The 19,196-nt window shown below is 33.7% G+C and overlaps 1 protein-coding gene across 1 annotated transcript; it reads right to left on the bottom strand.

The window, feature by feature from the left end:
• Nucleotides 1-6,724: 6,724 nt before the first annotated feature.
• On the bottom strand, nucleotides 6,725-8,230 carry LOC134846493 (uncharacterized). Its single transcript, XM_063863868.1, has 2 exons — nucleotides 7,761-8,230; nucleotides 6,725-7,169 (listed from the first exon to the last, which is right to left on the bottom strand). The coding sequence occupies exons 1-2, from the start codon at nucleotides 7,984-7,986 to the stop codon at nucleotides 6,991-6,993; spliced, it is 405 nt and encodes a 134-aa protein (XP_063719938.1). The 5' UTR covers nucleotides 7,987-8,230; the 3' UTR covers nucleotides 6,725-6,990.
• Nucleotides 8,231-19,196: the final 10,966 nt, after the last annotated feature.

Below are 19,196 nucleotides of genomic sequence, written 5' to 3'. Positions count from 1 at the left end.
TAGTCATGATCTGTGGTGGAAACTGTTCCGCTACTACTGTTCTTTGCAAAACTACTGCGTTTTTTCATTTTTTCGTCAAATTATGGTGCATAAATATTGCCCATTCCGATCTTTTTTTTAACGTATAGAGTAAGCAACAAAATAGTGCTGCTTAAAAATCAATCAGTTGAAGCATTCTAGGTGCCTCAAGCATCCTTTAAAGAGCCGCTAAATAAATAAATTTGCCTTTAAGAACACTAAAAACTACATCACCCCCATCTAAGAAAAGTGAAAAGAAATCAATTATAATGGATATTTGTGGTCTAAAATATTATCAAAAAAATCGATTCCCATCTTGCACTTGGAAAACAAAATGGAACAAAAAATCGATTACAGTCCATTGTTTTAATCAAATTAAAAATTAATTATAATATATTTAAATTAATTAATATGGATTTTTGTTTAAACTTTTTTTAGTTCGCATCGCGGAAAACTGTGCCAGAAATTCTGCACTTATCAAATGAGTAATGCGGAAATTTTGCAAAGCGAGTGAAGGGCCTACTTGATTTGTAAACCAATTTGAAGTTGATTTGCCTACTTTATTTGAAGTTTTTGGTCCAGAAAGTTGCATTTTTTGGCACGCGATCCCTGGCAAAACAAATTGCTTTTCTAAGAAAGTTTTCAGAATGATTTTAAAAAATTGTGGGTAAGAACAAATTTGACAAACTGAGTAACATAAAAACAGTAACAAAAAATAAAGTTGCGCAGAAAATAATTAAAATTAAACAACAAGTAACCAAATCTCAACTGAAAAAAATCAAATATCATTGTCTTTATCTAAAAAAGTGAAAAATAATCTATTGTAGTGCTAGGGATTATCTTTTTTATAGACGCTGACAATAAAACTCAAATTTATTCTGCTTTTATTCATGGAACTCCAGTGCGGGCAGGCCAATCGAAAAGCAGTCAGAGCATTCCGCAAAGTTTATAAATGTGTACTTAAATTTGCCAAAAGCTACATCAGACTAATAGAAAGGCAGTCGAAGCATTCCGGGATTAACGCTGATACGGGCAGTTTTGATTTAACTGAAAAATTGTCAGGTTATGTGAATTGTTTAACTGGGCTGACAGTATTTTGTCACTTACTTAGTTGACTAGAGTATCATTTACCCAGTTGACGCAAGCACCATAATAGCAGCCGCAAAATCTAAAACTTTGATAATAATATTATCAAAAACTACATCAGAAAAATTAAATGGAGCAGTCAGAGCTTTCCCTTAAAGCTAGATGACTCAAACATCCCCATAACAGTCGCAAAATCTGCTTAGATTTGTGAATGGGCTGAGCGTTTTCTACTTACACATAAAAACCTCAGAGCCGGTTTTTCTAAGAAAATACTTGACTAGCAATTTTGTGACGGGTAAATTTTCAATAAAAGCATGCTATATTTTCAAATGAAACGAAAAATTACTGGGCTTTATGCAAAATTTGTATTTTCTTGCCCATAAACTCTAATTTTAAAACTCTAATTGAGGGGTCATTCGTATCATGTTGCACCATGCTGGATACAAATTGGGAATATTTGATTTAAAATGTTTTATCATTTCAGTGATTTCGTGTATTTTTAACTCTGATGAAAAACAACTATTGACTGCTTGACTGCTTTAACCGACACTAAATCAAAAACAAAAACTCTTCAAATATTAAATTATTCAGCCAATTTTGAGGCAAATTGAAACCAGAATATACATAAAAATAATGAAAAAGAAGTTTGATTCTAAAAACATTTAAATTATAGTTTAGTTCGATTGAAAAAACTCATCCTGAGATATTTAGCACAAATTCTAGCGTTTATTTCCAAATAACTCATGTTAATTGAACATCGAAGCGTATCCGAAGTTAGTCGAAATTTATTTTAAGAAAGTTCAGTTGATCGAGAGATCAGAAAAAATTGTTCTCTTGATCTTATCATTTTATCAGTGCTTCTATAAACTCTAACGAAACCTACAAAAAAGAATGGGAGTAAGATCATGTTGAAATGTGTAGTTGCAAGACCCTAACCGGCCAACAATAGATAGTTTGACAACCAGACGAGGTACTCTATCTGAAATTAGCGTTTTCCTTAGCAATCCAGTGCTATCGCATCTGGTGCAAACAACGAATTTCTAATAGTCCCTCAAAAAATAAAATTACGACTAAATTAGTTTAACAATTTGGAAAGTAGACTTAACTTTCCACTTAATAAATTATCCATTTTTTAACCACGAACTCTCGCTTTATTATGAAAACAGCGCCCTTTTTAGAGAGTTGTAAAATCACATAAAACAAAATTTTTAAGATTCCAAATTATCACAGGAAGCAAAATGATATTTAAAAGTTCTACCATCTTTCATGATTGATCATTTTGTACATAAAATTTTTTTTTCAAATTTATCCAGTAATTGAATACGCACGTGAATACCCAAAGCATGTAAATAACCAAAACTTCTTTCAGTTTCTCTAATAGAGCCATCCACTCAAAGATTGTACATTATATTTGAGAACAAAAAAGGCTTGAACAAATATATATTTGTAGATATCAAAAATGATTGGAGAAAAACAAAAAAACGAATATAAAAACTAGCAGATAAGAACATAATAGCCCTTGGAAAAATCCCATACAACTTTCACTTTGAAACAAAAATCTTTTATCCATCACATTTTGCTCGGGAATTCAATCTCGGATTTTTTTAAAAATCCTTTCTGTGCACAAGATGATTTTTTACTAAGGTTTTAAATAATCATTTCACAGGATTCAGGAAATATATCAAAATCTGTCAATTATTAACAAATTTTTCAAAAGTAAACAGACAAGGAAGATATTTTTGCTTGCTATATATGAATTATTTTGATAAAATTTTATGAAAACTTTACCATAATTATAACAATGAAGTGTAGTTTGTCAATACACTCTCGCGACAAACCTACTCATGTGATGTAGCAATTCCATGCGACTCCGAAACCAATCGCAATCTAACTCAATTTAGACCGGATCACAAAGTCGAATAAAACCACAACCGAAACCAAAAAGAAATCACTCAAGAAAGTTTCGATTCAAAGGTTTAGAGCAGTATACCGAAACCCAAAAATACTTTTACAACTATTAGGAATGCATGCTCGCAAACTGATCAAAATTGTCGGAAAATTGCAAGCACAGCATGTTCCTTAGATATATACACTTGTATAACAGCACAAATTTTTAAGGCACGCAATAGTTCATCCATCGCATAGGCACAAAATCGCCCACAAGGTATAAAATCAGTTAACATATCTAGTGTATCCACATAAAAAATTAAGTATTCGATGCTTTAAGATGGTTTTGATATATACAACATAAATTTCAAGCAAACTAGTTCGTCGATATTCCAGAGCACAAAATGTGCAGGAATGCTAGTTCGGAAAAAAAATTACACTCCAACTAAAATTTTGAAAGCGAACTACTTTTTCACAGACAATTATTTTAGAAAAATATAAATCACAGTTAAGGATCATCGTATATAAAAATTTTCTATCTCTCATCAGATGAACAATAAATTTTTGTTTCTTTATGAATCGTGAGAATTTTTAAATCACATAAAACAAAAACTTTAAGATCCAAAATTATCACAAAAAGCAAAACGTAATCTTTAAAAGTTCTCCCACATTTCATGACTGTTCATTTTGCGCACAAAACGATAACAGTTTTTCAAATAAATCCAAAATGGAACACGCAACTGAGTATCCAATACCTCTTTAAATCTCTCTGAAAGAGCCAGCCATGAAAAAATTTTGCAATTTAGTTGAGAATAAAAAAAGCTGTTTAGAATTTCATCGTGAATTTCATTTTATAATTTCACTTGACTTTTTTATAATCATAATTAGCCTAATTTTTAAGTTTTAAGTGTTTTACAATTAAGTTTTAAAATCGAGAGTTCTGGAGAATTTTAAATTTTTTTTCAGAAAATTTTACATAAATTTTTAATAAGAAGGCCAAAAATTTTGTTGAAATCTTTGAAAATCCTGAATGTAAAATCGACCATCTTCCTTGCAAATTGTCAAAAATCTTTTAAAAAATATTTGCTATCTTTGTTTTTTTCTTCAAGATTCTTTGAATTTTCATTAAGAATCTTTGATATCTTTCAAGATTCTTTGGCAAGAACTTTCCAAGACAGCCAAGATTTTCTTTAAGATTTAACCAAGATTCTTCAAGATTTTTCAAAGATATCTAAGATTGTTGGACTTGGGAAGGCAAATTGACTACAATAAATGCCAATCTATTTTCGCACTAATAAGAGTGTACAACACATATTCGGCTCAGGCCCAAATTTATGGACAATCCAATGTTGCTACAACATTTTGCGGAAAGTTTTTGAATACTTCGACCTCATTTCATCAAGTAGACTTTAGAGGTACAGAAACAGGAAGATTATAATATTTTAAGAGAAACCATTAAAAAATTATGACCACCAAACACAACAAAAGGAATAGCACCAAAAATAATTGAAATGCAAACCATTACAATAAATACAGATACTAATCAATTAAACACGCGACAATTCTTATATTCAGTTCAACCACTACTTTCGGCCGAGGACATAAAACAAAAGCATTCACTTCATCTAAATCAGTTTTTTCGTATAACAATTGAAACGTTTTATTCTTGAAACGGTCGAGTTCTTATACGATCGTGAACACACCTAGGTGAGCCCGGTTCATGATGGGCTAAAGTTATTGTTCCCACACAACATGCTCACTTTCAATTTCCTCAAAGAATTCGATACTCCCCTTTGTCCCTCGCCAGAAATCTCAATTTATCATATACCTACTAGTAAGAGATTTGATCTTGTACTAGACTATCGCACGAAACAGACTCTTATGATTCCGTGAGCTGATTGTCACTTTCTTTATCATTCGTAAATGTCTTGGTTTTCTGAGTATGATGATCAGAATTAACGATAATTTCGGTGTTATGTTTTAGTGCCAAAATTATTTTAAAAATTGATAACTCGTTGATGCGAAAATGATTTTCTGTAGGTGATTTCATCTATAAGTCGTTTCAACTAACACATAGTTTTTAGCAGAAGGAGATATGAATTGCACTTAAGATACACAATTCTGCTGTAAGCTAAACCAAACCCACATTTAAAATCAATGTATACCGACGAAAACATATACCAAAACATCGCTATTATTTCCTTGTGTTCCGTTACTTTTGAACTTTTGTATATAACTTTTCATACATCATCAATTATCAAGGGCAATCAATTTCATGGAAAACAGAACAAAAATTTATCGCACTAACCATTTTTTTTTCTTATTGTGCTACCCACAACGTTGCTTGGTCATCCCAGATGGACTGGTTCATCCGGCCGAAAAACAATTGCCTGAACATTATTATCGCTCTAAATCTAACCTCATTTTATATATTTTAAATGAAGACTCAACTCAGTCTTTTGAATCATTTTGATATTGACTGACAACTGAATGAAAATGGCCAAAGTTAACTAAATTAGCATCATCGAATTTTTTTCAATCCTTCTTCATGAACCACCAAGGATCACTAACTTAATTCTAAATGGTTTGTCCGTCACACAAAACAAGAAAATAAAGCATTTGTGAAAATACTTTCATTTTGTACACATTTTCTGTGAAACTTTCTAATAATCCAGTAGGAAAAAGATTAAAAACTAACAGGAACTACTGCTTTCTAATGCCACAAAGTATTGACATGTATGGGGATAATCCCAGTTTATATGAACCACATAACAAAGCCATACAGACCTAACCCACCATGCTACAATCACGCGCTTAAAATAGCTCACATAATCATCACTAAAACTGGTTCCAGTGTGATCTACGTTTCCAAAACACCTCTCTGAAAAAAAATCTTTCACTTCATCCTAAATTCTTTTCTTAATCCAAAGCAGCAAAATACAAAACAGTTCACACTCCGCATTTCCTCATGTACTATTCTGCGAACTGTCCTACCACTGTTCTGCGACATAACTCTGTTTATAGACAAACCCAGAACCCAGGACCAAAATTGAAAAATTCAATAAAAACCATTCAAACTGTCAAAACTTTCTCAAAAACGTGAGGACATCTATAAGTTCTCCCAACAATATATCACACACAGACACACAGGGTTACGTTTTATACACATGGTTCTTTTTAACGGATGAGTGCGACCCGTCCGACCAAGTTTCCTTAATACGATCGTTTCCCTCTTTATAGTTTTTTATACCATTCATTGTGATTATAAATCTTTTATAGCCTAACCAATCATATTTCACAACTATCCCTAAAATAGTGTTGCAAACCTGACAATTCGATGGTACGACCACTTACAGAGTATCCAGAATAAAGTTGATCTCCTTACCTTATCGTCTCACCAGTAATTCTATCAGATCTATTGACATCTAAGAAATTATGTAAGAGTAAGTTTGAGAGTAGTGTGGGACTAAGTAGTTGCAGAAGCCGAAAAAAGATGGCAATCAAATCTCATCTCAGACATTGCGAACACAATTTGACCTGTTTAAAAATGGGAAAAATTAACAGAAATGGTGTGGAAAACAAAACTGATAAGGCTTTTGATGCAGTACTAGCAATTCAACCTTACAGTCTGTTTATGTATGTTGGCCAAATAGAACTCTCAATTTTTCAACGCACTTTTAATTTCATAATAATCAATATCAAATCAAACTGACTTATCATGACAGCTACATTTTGTTGAAGCACTCTCAATATTAGTTTTTTAAAAATTATTTATTAATAATAGTTAAAAAGACATTTAAATAGCATCTAATAATGCCAGTTGTTTTTATAAATGCTTCAGTCGTAATTCAATCCAAGGCATTGACAAATTGAGCGCGTTTGGTGAACTCAATTGTCTCTTCCTCTTACAATACATTAGTCTGATTGGTTCCGAACACTTCCCCTGGTTTTGGGATATCGCTCCGGTGATTCAGAATTTATTCGAGTTCAAAAAAATCCTCAAAGCACATTCCATTTCCCCGTCTTTCTATAAGCCGTGAGTGCCTTGTGTGCTTGACGTCTGATTTTCGAATTGGGGTCCCTATTGAATACTTCCAGGGCATCGGAAACTTCCGATTCCAGGTGGGTTGGTGATCCATCACAGATGGTGTGCAGCACTTGACCTCTGACATCATCATCTGCAAATAATCAAGAAAAAACTCGTAAAAAAATATTCGTAGTTCAAATGTCTATGACACAAAAATCATCGTAGTTCAAACGACTATGGCGAAATTTCAAAAGAAATTTCTCTAAGGATTTCTTTTTTCTCAAGAATTTGGAACTTGCAAGCTAAACTTTATCTTGGGTCGGAATTCAAGGTTTTCTCAGCAATCACAAAAACAGGGACCATTTTTTAGAAATTTTTATACGGATTTAATATTTATATGTTTATACATATCAAGTTAATATCCTAATCCCCCAAACCCCCCCCCCCCACACACACACAAGAGACCAGTTAAGATCCTCCACCTCCACCCCAGCGTTCAGTTTGAATTAAATTTGCTAAGTGCTGCGTGTAAAACGCTCTATTCTGATTGGCTGAAAAATCGAACTCATAACCAAGTTCCAAGTTAACATCCTCCCCCCTAAACGTATTTGGGGGGGGGGGGGAAGGATGTTAACTTGGTCCTATTCCTTCTATCAACTTTCTCATTCTTCTATAATAATTTTTCTCTTTAAAAATTTTAGACTAGTGAATATATGAAATTTCTACAAAATGATGGACTTACCCTCATCGTTGACCATCTGAAACACCCTGTCCCAAAATGGACCCACATCCTGCTTCACCCTACAGGGACACATCTGTTTCAGGGCGCTCCTCCTCACTCGGGGGTCTCCATGTTTAGTCAAGTCAACAACAGTGTCCACATCCTCAGTCGAACCACAAAGTCTGATTGCTCTTTTGGAGTCCATGTTGGAAGGCAAAACTTCGTCTGAGGTGTCAAAGTCGGTCATGTTTTTGGTTTTTTTTTCCAATTTTGTTACTGAACAAATATATTTGAAGTTGCAAAGGAGTTAAGTTTTTTAAAACTTTTTCTTTGTCTCCAATATTTCAACTGTTATTAAATTATTAAATTTTATACGCTGTTGAAGATTTTTTATGATGGTACTTTTTGTGAATATTTGGTGCAAGAATTTGCTCTGAGATTGCAATTGCAGCTAATGGTATCCAAAAAATAATTCTACCGTAGTTGCTCTGACCAGGTCAACAAATAATAATACCAAACAGTACAGAGATTGCCAAAAACGTCATTTTTATGTAATGCTATTCTCTAATTTCATTGACGTTTTCTGCTAAAAATAGCCAGCAATTTATAAAATGACATTTGAACAATAGTGATGTTAGAAAACTTATTTAATCAATATTAATCACAAATTACCCTTGAAAATTTAGGTGTGCGGCCAGCATGTGGACAAATGTCACACTACTCAAACTTGATTGGCTAAACAAGGATTCTGAAGCGTGACTTTGAAGCAGTACTCGTTCAAACCAATTACTGTTTCTCACCCAAAACTATTCAAAATGATTTGATATTTGAGATAACACTATGGAAAACAAAGTTGCTCTGTAAATTGTCCGGGAATACGGTATTTTTATTCAGCTAAAATGACCGTAGGAAGAGAAACTGAAAAAGTTTTCTGCTTACGGTCTTGTCTGTTGACTATGTTTAAAAGGTTGTCTACTTACTGCTACGTAACCAGCTCAGGGGTACATCGTAATTACACTTTTTCTGAAAAAAATTATTTCTGAAAAAAATCTAACAATGAATCAATTCGGAAAAAAGGAATTGTTAATCAGTGCTGCCTGTTGAACGGAGCGATTTACAAGGAAGCTGGAAACTTTGCGGGCTATAATAATCCTGAAATAAAAAAAAATTGAGAGAATTGTGATAAAAACTGATTACAGGTAAAAATCTTGCTGTATTTTTAAGTTCGCAAACTCAAAATCTTTTCAATATTAAGAAAAATTTTGTCAATCTCTAATCATAAAAAAACTGATTTTTTGATCTAGAGAAACGAAATTTCTCTCTTCTTCAAAAAGAATAAAGAAAAAGAGACAAAATCGGAAAACTGTCAAAAAGAAAATGAGACAAAATCACTAAAAATAAAACAAGTTTCTTACGTTTGTCTTGACTGATAATCAATTTCAGGAAAACACGCCCAAAACACAATCACCATTGCTATTAAAATCTTTAGTATCGCTCACAGAGTGGTCTTTAAGCAGATTTTATACGAGTAGACGACAGCTCAGCCAAAAAAAAAGTGTCATCAGAGCAAAAGTTTTTATGAAAAATTTTGAGCTACTAAAAAAGTTAATTTTACAAAAAGCATAAATGAGAAACTGCGTGTCAAGCATTTATTCTGCATAACTACAATGCTAATCAAACAGGTTCCTTCAAATTTTCGACGTATGAACTAGCAGGAAAACGTAGGGTACGAAGCTTTTTTCAAGAAAATTGCATGATTCAAAATTTTGTTTAACCTCTCCACCCTTTTTCTCTGTGCGGAGCGCTTATTTTCCCGCATCGGATTTCTTGGGTAAAAATCAATCAAAATGAAAAAAATTTTGCTCGAAATATTTCAGTTATCAAATATCCATAATTATTGCAAGCTTAGACAATGGAATCATTTATTGTTCCAACTTTCGAGGAGTGAAGAGTATTAGTGATTGGGCTGATTTTTTATTCAATTAATTTTTGACTTTTTAACTAAGAATTTATGAGAAAAAAAAAGAATTTGTTTTGACTATTTCGTCAAATTTCAGTCAAAAAAACTTTAAATTGGCCTTAAAGTTTAATTGGAAAATTCAGCGCCTCGCCCTGATATACGAGCAGTCTCGTTTTGTCATCACAATTGACTATTTCTGTACAAACAAATAAACTAGAAGCTTTTTCAATCAATTATTTTTTTAAAATCCAGTATAATGGATAATAGTCTTTAAAATTTTTGCAGATTTATTTGCAAAACAAGCAAAAGTTTCGGCATTACTTGCAGCCTACGTGAGCTTTAAACCTGAATTCTACCCAAAATGTAAACCTTAAAACATAATCACAATCTATTAAAATGAGGCATCTAACTTAAAATGAGGCATCTAACTTAAAATGAGGCATCTAACAGCTTACCTGAAATCTAAACCCGAAAAAAATGATCATGATCTATTATAATTGCTTCCCGGGGTGACAATAGATGCTTATCATAAAATTTCGTACTATGAAAATAATACTTATCAAACAAATTTATACCAAGACAAAATTGTATGAAAATATCGAAATAAGCATTTTTTTCATGCAGTGAAATAACATAACAAGACTTTTTCGTCCACATTCGGGAATTGAATAACAAGTTTTTTGCCATAATTTTCATCATAAAAATTAGTCAAAAAAGCACAAGCAACTTTTTCATACAATGAAATTGTATGATACGAATTTTTTTCCATAGATGAAAATGCAAAAAAAAAAATTGGTTCGAAATTTTCTTTTTTATTCAAAATTACAAATAACAAGGGGTTTCTACCACGAGAGAAACCAAAGTGTATGAATTACCAAGCAAATAAACTGAATTTGCTGATATTAGAAATTTAAATTAATACTAACAGTTTCTCACGGAGCTATATACTAAAATTATAACGTTTCCTATGTGGCTAGTTCCTATAAACGTTTCCTATAAACGTTTCACTATATGAACGTTTCCTATAAATTTTTTTCTTTGACAATTTTGATAGTTGAGAAAAGGGGCCTATTTTTTTTAAATTTTGATTTATCTTAGCAAATGGAACTTAAAAAAAATAATTGTGTTGTAAGAAAACGCTTATTGGCGACTTTTGGTTTTTTGGGCGAAAAACTTAACCTGGACTAGGATATACACAAAAATAATATCATATTTTTTTCGTAAATTGTTTATTTGAGCGAAGAAGCGAGTTTGAAAAAAAAGTTATAGAATTTTTTTAGCTCAACAATGTAGTTTTTTGTTTTACACTGAAAAAAAAAATCATATCGTACATTTTTTGAATATGAAATTGTATGAGCGTTTTTTCATCAATTTTTTTTTGATGCCAAAGTTGCCCTCATGTAACCAAAACTGACTCTAATTTGTATTATTGTTCTGATTGTCGAAAATAAAATCAAATATTTTGGGGTGATTTTTGTATTCAGTCAATTTTGGGCGGTTGAAATAATAGTTTCTTGAAAAAAAACTTGACACTCATGAAGATATTTAGTCCCTGAAATCAAATGATAAAAGATATTTTCACCTCCGATCTTTCAATGCAAAGTTCTGGGAGTTTGAAAATTGCCAATTTGGCCATGCTCTGGACTAATTTATGCTCGCTCTGAAGATTTTATACATAATTCTGGATTCAAAACGCAACTTATTTATGCGTGGCAAATGTTTCCGCACAACAGAAATGTTTCAAATTGAATTGTGGCTAGCTAATCGGGCGTTTCATTTTCGCATTGTTTTTAACACTTGTCCAAAATTTATACATATATATATTTTTAAAACTTTTCGATATGGATTAAGGGTCAGGCAAAACATTCAGCCTTGATGTACGAGTAGTCTTTTTTGTGTTTTAAATCATTTAAAGATAAATTTCGAAAAAGTTACGATTGAAAAAATGCTCATCACACAATTTTTGTGAACACAAAATATTTGATACGCATATTTTCAATAGACTCACTATTTGAAATTTTAAAATAAAGATTTTTTTTTATGGACGTCAACCCGGGGTACAGTCGATTAAAATGGATTTCATTGGCCTGACAACAGATAAGATTATAATACACTGAATCAACCGTACAGTTCTCTCCTCCCCCCAAATGACCTACGTAGAATGCCCTCCTCGAACATGTTCTATTTTCGAAAATTAATTCCTCATAAAGTAATCAATTCAAACAACGTGCGCTTTTTTATACTGAATAATTTTTTTATCCTGTTTATAGCATAAAACATTAGTTATAATTGGGTTACGATTATTTATTTTGATTAGTTAGATCAAATTATTTGCCCTCGAAGTCAATTTCTGAAAAACCGATATTTTATCCCCCCTAAATCAATTTGGGGGGGGGGGGCTGTACTTTTGATCCGATCTATTTTGAACCTGTTACAATTATTTTATTTTGATTTTTATCGGGACGAACCAATGAAACACCAATATAATCATTTGATATCCATGAAACTCCACTTTTTTTTTATTTTTTCCCACGTAGAAGATTTTTGCTACTTTATATCCAAATTTTTGCGTCCGAGTATATCCAGATTTACTCGACCCTCGCCGGACGTTCGCGACCCATGCAGCAACTTTATGTCCAGATTTTCCAGACTTAAACTCGTTACTCGTTATTCATTCCTGACGCAAAAAAAATCATAATCATACACAGAGGCGAAGCAGAGCTCCGAATCACTTGAGATACTACACAATCATTAAAAGAAACGAGCCAAAAACATGAAAAGCCTAGGGTTCAGCTAAGACTGGAGGTACATATTTGATATTTTTTGAATTTGTTATACTGATGCAGGATGAAATGCGTGAATTCAAAAATTAGATTTTGCCTAAAACCTTAGTTGTTTCTTCACTAAAATAAGTGAGAAGAGACTTAACATTTCTTTCGCAAAAATTTAAGGAGTAGCGGTATCTGCGGGAAAACTTTGCGCAACCAATTCTTTCGCTTGAATTTTTTCTCTCATATTTGATAAGGTAGTTTTTAAGAAAACTCAAAAAATTTCGATTTAACGTTCAAATCCTGATTTTGTGAAAACGCTAACTTTTTTTGCTAAAAGCAGGTAAAGCAGAGAAAATTTCAAACTTGCATTTCACAATTAAACACTGAACCTGAGAATTGGCACGATAATTATCGAGTAATGAAAAAAAAAAAACTGGGCGTAGCAAATAACAAAAGTAAGCTTTTAATAACCTGTTGTGTTGATTAAACCTATGATATCAGAACTGGTTGTATAGTTATCGAGAAAAGTCCAAGAAACGGTCAAAAAATTGGATAGGTGACAATTCCGATAATCATTCCTTCTTGTTAAAATTTTTTTTGGCGTACGAGATTCATCACTTCTTAATTTCGATTGAACCCAACAACCCAGGTTTGGCAGGGTAGTTCTCGAAAACAGTCGAAATTGCGAAAAACGGTCTAAAAATCAGAACTATCACGCTAATGCAGGACCGCGAACGTAGTTAAAGCAGAGTAGTTCTTGAGAAAGGTCATTATTTGAAAGAAAAATATCAAGAAACCAAAAATTTGACTCTTCCGAGGGCCATAAATTTTTGTGTATTAAAAAATCTGTGCGTAGTTGCGTATGCAAAGGAACTTTCTACAGCCCATTCTTTGAATTGAATCCAAAATCTTAGATATGGGAGGGTAAGTTTCGGTAAAATTCATCATATTTTTTAGAAAAACGCTCAAAAAAATGACTCTCCCGAGGACGATACCTTTTTGTGCAACAAAAGGTGGGAGTGACAGCTAATACAGGGAAGCTTCTTAGTACCCAGTATATCCATTGAACCAGCAACCTCCGGTTTGAGAGGTTAGTTTTTAATCAAGTCAAAAAGTTTCAAAAAATGGTTGAGAACTCGAAAATTTCACTAATCCGAGATCCATTTTAGGTGTTAAAAAGGTTTCGGCCGCTTATGAAGCTGAGCTTTTGAAATTCACCCTATGCATTGAAATATAAATCTCGGCTTTAATAGCTTAGTTTTTGTGTCGATTAAATTTATGATATCAGACTTGGCAGAATAGTTATCGAGAAAGGTCCAAATAACGGTCAACAAGTCAGATAATTGAAATTTTCAGAGAATCATTCCTTCTTTTTAAAAAAAAAAATTTTGAGGTTACCGCTTATGCGGAAGAGATTCGCCACACTTTTAGTTTCGATTGAACCAAAAACCCAAAATTGGCAGGGAAGTTCTCGCGAAAAGTCAAAGTTTGGTCAAGAAATCACAATTGAGATTTCCGAGGGCCATAAATTTTTGTTTTAAAAGATGGGTGAAGTCGAATATGCAGAGGAGATTCACGCAACCCGTTCTTTTGATTGAACCTAAAATCTCAGATGTCATTTTTTAGTAAAATTTATATATTAACGAAAAAACGCTCATTACATCAGGAAATTGACTTTTCAGAGGACGATCAATTTTTGTGGAAAAAAATGTGAGTGAATGCTAATGCTGGATCGCTAAAGTAGTTATGGCTAGGTAGTTCTTGAGAAAAGTCATATTTTGAAAAAAAAAAAATAAAGAAACCAAAATTTTGACTCTTTCGAGGGCCATAATTTGCTGTTTCAAAAAATAAGGGCGGAGTTGCGTATGCAAAGACGTTTAACACAACCCCTTTTTTGGCTTGAACCCACAACACAAGGTTTGAATTTTTAGATTGAAAATCATAAAAATAAATAAATATGTTAATGTAAATATAAAAATAATTAAAAAATCACTATTCCGAAGGTCAGTGTTTTAAGTGTCTGAAACAAATTGGTGTAGCTGCTAATTGTGTGGAGTTTTCGGAATTCATTTTATGCATTGAAACATAAATCTCAGATTTGATAGGCTAGTTTTTGAGAAAACGAAAACAAAATCAGTCGAAAACTACCACACAGACTTTTCCAAGGTTGTACTCAGCAAAAAGTAGAGCAAAAAGACAAGGGGAGTATGCAGGCACACAAAAAATGGTGCGGACCTTCTATGGATACGTTTTTGAAAAATTGTCAGAAAGGATTTTGGAAAAAAACTGCTTTTTTTGCAGGAAGTAATAATTTTTCGAGACGCAGGAAGCGTCTCAAAAAAAGGTGAATAAAAAACCCAATCCTTTATTTCTATTTTTATCAAATCTATTTTCATCAAATCAAACTAACTAAATCTGTAGGTATCTGTTTGGTAACTTTTAATTTTGTTCTACTGATGCTTCGCCCAGAACCTTAATTGTTTCTCTAATAAAAACAAGAGTAAAATTTGTTGAGAGTTTCATAACTTCCTTGAGACATACCATTTTCGAACAGACTTAAGGGCGTAGCAGCTTATGTACAGTAGCTTCCTACAACTGTTTCTTCGATTAAATTCTTAATATCAGACTCGGCTGTGTAGTTTTCAAAAGAAGTCAAAAAGTTTCGAAAAGCAGACAGGAAATCAAGTCATTAACTTTCCTGAAAGCGTTATAATTTCTGTTGGAAGTTTTGGACGTAGCCGCTTACACGAGGGATTTTTTTCGACTTTTGCTTTCGATTGAACACTAAATTTAGCTTTTGGGAGGGTATTTTTCGAGAAGTTTCAGCAAAAGTATCAACAAAAGTTCCAAAAATCACAATTTTGACTTTTTCGAGGGTCATGATTTTTTGTGTAAGAAAAACTGGACGTAGCAATCTATGCAGACAAACTTCCAAAGCCCATCTTTTTGATTGAAAACAATAACTCGGATTTGGAAGGGTACTTTTAGAGAAAAGTCAAAAATTAAAAAAACAATCAAAAAGTCACAATTTGGACTTTTCCGAGGTTCATATATTTCATGTAAAAAACTTTGGGCGCAGCCGCTTATGCTCGGGACTTTCTCACAACCCTTCTTTTTCATTAAAATCAAAACTCAGATCTAGGACAAGTTTGAGATCCAAGAAACGGTCAAAAAATCGAAAATTTGCTTTTTCTGAAGGCCATAACTTTTTTCTAGAAAAAAATTGGACGTATCTGCTAAGGCAGGGGAGCTGCCTAAACCCCTTCCTTTTAATTAAAATCAAAAACTCAGAATTGTGAGGGTATTATTTGAGTAAACTTAATTACAAAATCAAAATTGTGGGTCAAAAATTCTCAAAATCAAAATTGTGGGTTGGCAGTTTTTGAGCGAAAATTTTCAGAAAAGCGATAATTTTTGCCAAAGCGTCTGAACAAAAAAAGCAAAATAAAAAACCGGATTACATACACTTTCATAATATCTGTTTTTATCGAACAAGAATTTCTAGGCAAACATGCCAAGCAAGAAATTTGAAATTCAAATTGGCAACTGAACAAAACTAACGAAGCGGAAACAGGGAAGACAATCTTTGAGCAGACACTAGTTGAGCCGAAAAAAACTGGTTTAGTAAAAAAAAACTTATCACCCTGAAACTTGCAAGAGAATGCAGTTTTCTAGTAGGATCTTGCAAGAATATTACAAGATCTTATATGATCGGCCATTTTTGTCAACTGGGGTACCCTGTAGTAACTAGGACCCACTTTCAAGTGATTCAACTGTATGTCAGCTGTGATTCAATTGTATGTCAGCTTGAAGTGATTCAACTGTATGTCAGTTGTGATTCAACTGATTTCGGTAAGCAAGACTGCTCGTGTATCAGGGCAAAGTTCTGAATGTTCCGACTGTCCCTTAATTCATATAGTTTTTGGGAAAAGAAAACATTGAAAAGCTATAAATTTTTGTCAACATCAAAGTCTGAAACTTTGAGTCGTACAAAAGTAATACGACCGATCTGATTAGCAAGCCTCAATTCAATTTGGAACGATTTTGTTGTGCGGGATTATTCGCCACGCATAAATAATTCGCGTTACGCTCTCAGCAATATGAATAATTTCTTCAAAGCGCGCATAATTTAGTCCAGAACATGGAAGATTTGGCAATTTTCAAACCCCCAGAACTTTACAAAAAATAATCCGAGGTGAATTATCTTTTTACATTTGACCTCAGGAAGTTGATATCTTCAATGAGGTATAAAAAAATTTTGTTGAAAATCATAATTTCGATCGGTGAAAAATGACTGAATAAAAAAACCACACCGAGCATAAATATTCCATTTTCTTCGAAAGTCGGAACAACAAGTAATATAAGTAAAAATCATTTCATTCATCAAATTATAGGAGCGGACGCATCTTTTCTTTTCCCCTCAGGGATTCGATCCCTGCCGACCCAAAGGGTCCCCCTTTGTACTAATTTGAGATATCCATTTTGGTTAGGACCCTAAAATTTTTCTAAAAGCGCCTTTGGGTCCGCAGGGGGTCGAATCCCTGAGGGGGGGGGGGCGGCTCTTTTTCCTTCCCCCCCCCCCCACCTCACACGAGCTCCAATATATTAGTGTATCGAGTGGTTTTACGAGGTTCAGTATGAAGACCAAATATGTTTGTCGTGGCCATATTAGTCTCTATGTAAATTTTCACAACAATCGGACAATGTGGTCAACAAATTTACATGTAAAAATTTGCAGGTGGGGTGGGGGGAAAGGAAAAAGAGCCGGGAAGGCGTCCGCCCAATCCCCATCCCCCCCCCCCTAAATCCGCCCCTGATTCCATTCCGATTTGAGTATCTTGTTAACTATCCCCCCCCCCTCTCTATAAAGAAAGAATTGAACATGAACATTTAGGCATCATCTACAAATTTTGTACCTTTTAACGAATCTCAACCCCCCCCCCCAATAGGGGGAAATTTTTTTAAATCAAGATCCCGATTTGATAACGCTTGCTAATCGCAAGCGTAAATATGATGACAACTCATTTTCCTCCCCCCTTCCCCCCCCCCCCCCCCCACTCCCACCCCTACGGCCCTACCTCACATAAGCATCGATTTCATGGTGTAATGAGTGGTTTTACAAAGTTGAGTATGAAGACCAAATATGTTTGTCGTGGGCTAATTAGTCCGTATGCCAAATTTGATAACAGTTTGACAATGTGAACAGAAATACCACTCTAAAAAATTTGCAGGTGGGGGGGGGTAAGGAAAAAGAGCCATGATGATGGCGCGTTTTCTGTTTTCCAATTATCACATCACCATTGCGTATGCGTGTGTCTTTTTAAGCTGATAAAAACTTTGGTATGCGTATGTGTATATTTCCATCTACACATGCGCTAATTAAGCGCGGCGTACTGAATTTCACACACACACACGCCTTTATATGCGTTTGAATTGAATAAGCTAGCGCATATAGCAACATATATGTAGCTTACATGTGTGTCCGTCTATTTTCAATCTTACATATACGCGCATATGCATGTTAGTAGCAAAATTGAGCGCATACACCAATGCGTACACGCGTACACGGTACACGTAACACATTAAACACAATTTGTGTGTCTTCGTTCTATGTACACAGCGCATTTGCACATATGAGATAAAACGCACACTATTAAGTTGAGTTGCGATAACCATAAGAACAAAACCCCTGCTTGTGTACGAATTGGTATATACGTATACGCGTGTATGTGTGGAGCTGTGGAATATTGGCGTTGTTTCAGCTTCATTTAGAGGTTTAATAAATTCTGCAACATACATCCGCGTTATCATTACACCCAAATAGAACGGAACTGAGGAAAAGAACTTCAGGAAAAACAACAGGTTAGTCTTTCTAATCATTGTAAAGCCTATTTTTACCATCCAGGCATGAATAGAGATCCAAATAGATTTAAAAGTTCTATAGATTTCATTCATGACACTTTTTTTCCGATTTAGACGACTGGTTACTTGTTTTTAGGCTAAATTGTACAGAACGAATTTATCAAGCCTCTCAATTCGAATTCGAATAAAATGTTTTTCAATTCAATTGTGAATTGATCTGATTGGTTGAAGGAAAATTCAACCTGAAATCAAATATCTAAAACATTTCATTCAACCGAAAATTCAAAAAACCGAACCATAATCTATTCCGATCGAGAAAATTGAGTGGTGATTCGTCATTGTTTAATAGTTGGAAGGCTTATAAGTCGAGTTCTGGGTCGAATTACTTTTTGCTAATACTGAGGCGGGAATGTGTGGCGGTGGCGCACCCGCCCTCCTCAATTCGACCCTTCGCCGTTCTAAGAGGCCCTAAAAAATTTCTAAAGGCGCCGTTGGATCGGAAACACTAATTTTGATGCGCGGGCCAATGGAAACAAAACATTACAAATTTTTTTTTCTGTTTAAACGGCCAATAATAACGAAATTGTTAATTGAGCTCCAGGTTTGATGAAAATTTAGATGTCCTTTCGCTGTGCTTAATTTCAACGATCTACTTATAACAATTACCCCCTTTCAAGAAGGGGTAATCGTTAAGTAGGTTCAGTTAGTCGAATTTTCAACCAATCAAAAATGTAGCAACAGTTCGAAATAAAAATTGAACGCTCTAGTGCTAATTTACTGCTTTTTTATAGGGGTTGCAGTTCTTTTCTAGATACCCTACGGGTAGGGGGATTTGTTACGTAGATCCATTTCAACTAATAAGAT

This window comes from Symsagittifera roscoffensis, chromosome 5 (genome assembly GCF_963678635.1).
Source record: "Symsagittifera roscoffensis chromosome 5, txSymRosc1.1, whole genome shotgun sequence".
Taxonomy (NCBI): Eukaryota; Metazoa; Xenacoelomorpha; order Acoela; family Convolutidae; genus Symsagittifera; species Symsagittifera roscoffensis.
The sequence above is the reverse complement of the archived record's forward strand: the minus strand, read 5'-3'. Positions and strand labels throughout refer to the sequence as shown.